Genomic DNA, 2,236 nt, shown 5'->3' with positions numbered 1-2,236 from the left:
TAGCCGCGGAGAGTCGCGGCGGCCTGACGCTGCCCTTCTCCACCTGGGTGGGCCCGAGAGACGCCCCGCTTGGGCGAACCCGAAAAGAGGCACGAAGGGCAGTTCGAACGTCGCCGCGGGGGATCGCCAGTGGCCCTCCGCGGAAAGTCGGGGCAAGCTGCCTTCCGACAGCGAGTCGCTGAATGAGTTCAGTGAGATACAGCTGATGAGGGTGAGCATTTACACCAAAGGAGGAGGCCAACTCAAGCCCAACAGCCCCGAGGGTCCCGGGGACACAACCAGACACTCGAATTTCCATGTCAGGGAGAGTTTCCTCCGCGCGCCGGGCTCTTTCCCGTCCTCCGCGCCCCGAGGGCTCACATCGCTTGTGGAGAGGCAGGCCGTTGGAGACCAGGACATCTCCTCCTCTAGGAAAATGCAGGGTGTGGTCTGGGGGAAGGGGGAGAACAGGCCCAGCTACCCAAGATCTGATGCTGCGGGTGGCCTGCCCCGGGCCACCCCTAAGAAGAAGGCGGCCCAGGAGAAGAAATCCCCAAGGGGGGCCTCAAATGTTTCCCTGGGGAGAATGTTCCCGTCCTGGGGGCAGAGAGCCTCGGCAGCACCACTGGCACCAGCCACCTTCCCCCCAATAACTGGTGTTCCGCTGCTTGGGAGGTCCAAGATGTATTCCTTGGTCCCTGCGGGAACCAAACAGTCCAAGCACACCCACTCGGGGAAGAAATCGGTGGCCAGGAGGACTCGGAAGACCGAGCCGGTGGTGGCCGGGGAAGACAATGACTCAAAAAGAGATGCAGTCCCAAAGGTGAGTAGGCCGTGCTTCTCCTCTGTCCCGCGCCCTTTCCCTCCCTGACCAGCACTTCTTGACCCCCGCTCCCTCTGGCCATCCCTCAGGGGCTGCCGTTGGACACCCTCCTCCCCCGGGTCACCGGGATGTCAGACCGGGTCATTTGCACAGGGGCANGGGAGAAAGCGCTAGCCAGATCAGCCTCTGAATTCCCTTCCCTATGCCCTGCCTCACCCCAGCCCCTAAGCACACCCACAGCGCCCGTTTACACCTACTACACCCCCACCCCCAAAACATCCCAAGGCCAAATCAGCGAGGCATTTTTCTTTTAGCAGCTTTCAGCACACAGGCCAGGGCCGGCTTGTCCGTTGGTGCATCGTGGGGAAAGCAGCCGTGGCGACGTCAACACCAGAGCCCCCCCGTTTCCAGGAAGCTCACAGCCCTTGGCCCCGAGCCAGGGAGACGTCATGCCCAGAGGGCCCGCACCCTCGGGTGAGTCTCGCAGGTTTCACGGGAGTGCAGGGGAGACAGGACCAGGGGGGGCCGCCTCTGGCTCTGGCTCTGGCTCTGGCTCTGGCTCTGCGGGGGCGGGGGGCTCAGCTTTGTTCCCTGCCTGTCGACCCAGGCAGCTTCTCCCACAGGAAACGGGGTGTCGACAGGACCGGCCTTAAGCCACATCATCCTCTGCGTGGGGCTTGCGCGGCAAGGGTGATTTGTGGCCGCCCCCAAATCGCAACCCCTGACGTAGACTTTCAGCAGAACAGAGCCTTGTTCCGTGAAGTCGTGTTTGGCCGCACTGCCCGTCCCAGTGGCTGGCTGTGGCTGCAGCTCCGGGAGAGTCCAGCCCAGAGCCACCGGCCTTCGGGACCACTATCCAGGATGGGCTGCCCTGGGGGACAGGAGAGGCAGGCCCAGGGAGAAGGGTGGAGCTGCTGGCAGAGCAGGGGCAGCTTGCTGCCAGCAGAGGGTGGTGCTGCCTCACGTCGGACCCTGCGAGGCCCTTTCTACCTCACCTGGAGGTGTTCTTTGCCTCTCAGCTGGATTTTGTGTTCTTTCCCTCTCAGCTGACCAGGAAGGGCTTGCCCACCTCCCAAGACCGGAAAGGCAGCAGCAACCACCTGGAGCACAGGGCTGTCCTCGGGTAATGCTTCCTCTGGCTCCTGGAAACGCACGCAGGCCCAAACCACGTGCTGGCACCCGCGTCCCCGTTCAACTGACATATGTACCCCGCCCCCACTCTGCTCCCCACAGAGGGAGGGCACCTCCTTTCCACTGAGGGTCCTGTGCCGGCCTAGCCGCTGGGCCTTGCTGTGTGGTGCCCGCAGGAGAGGGGGAGGACGGGGAGAGAGGAGGCCAGGGTATGCTAACATGCTTTTCTCTCTCTCCCGTGTCTGCCGGCCTAGTGTCTCGTGCTGCAGGGAGAAATTGACCACCTGAAAGAGCAACTTGGTA

General features: G+C 63.1%; 1 protein-coding gene across 1 annotated transcript in view; it reads left to right on the top strand.

Annotated features, from left to right (window-relative positions):
* The window catches only part of LOC144230858 (uncharacterized protein CXorf49 homolog), a 3,547-nt gene that overhangs the window by 432 nt on the left and 879 nt on the right, over positions 1–2,236 (top strand). Inside the window, exons 2-5 of the mRNA XM_077763203.1 lie at positions 4–802; positions 1,120–1,276; positions 1,849–1,925; positions 2,188–2,233. Coding sequence (XP_077619329.1) covers positions 4–802; positions 1,120–1,276; positions 1,849–1,925; positions 2,188–2,233 — 1,079 coding nt within the window. The remainder of the gene's footprint in view (positions 1–3; positions 803–1,119; positions 1,277–1,848; positions 1,926–2,187; positions 2,234–2,236) is intronic.

The sequence above is a fragment of the Crocuta crocuta genome, unplaced genomic scaffold, assembly GCF_008692635.1.
Source record: "Crocuta crocuta isolate KB4526 unplaced genomic scaffold, BGI_CrCroc_1.0 scaffold440, whole genome shotgun sequence".
Classification (NCBI taxonomy): Eukaryota; Metazoa; Chordata; class Mammalia; order Carnivora; family Hyaenidae; genus Crocuta; species Crocuta crocuta.
This window is presented reverse-complemented; position numbering and strand designations above follow the sequence as displayed.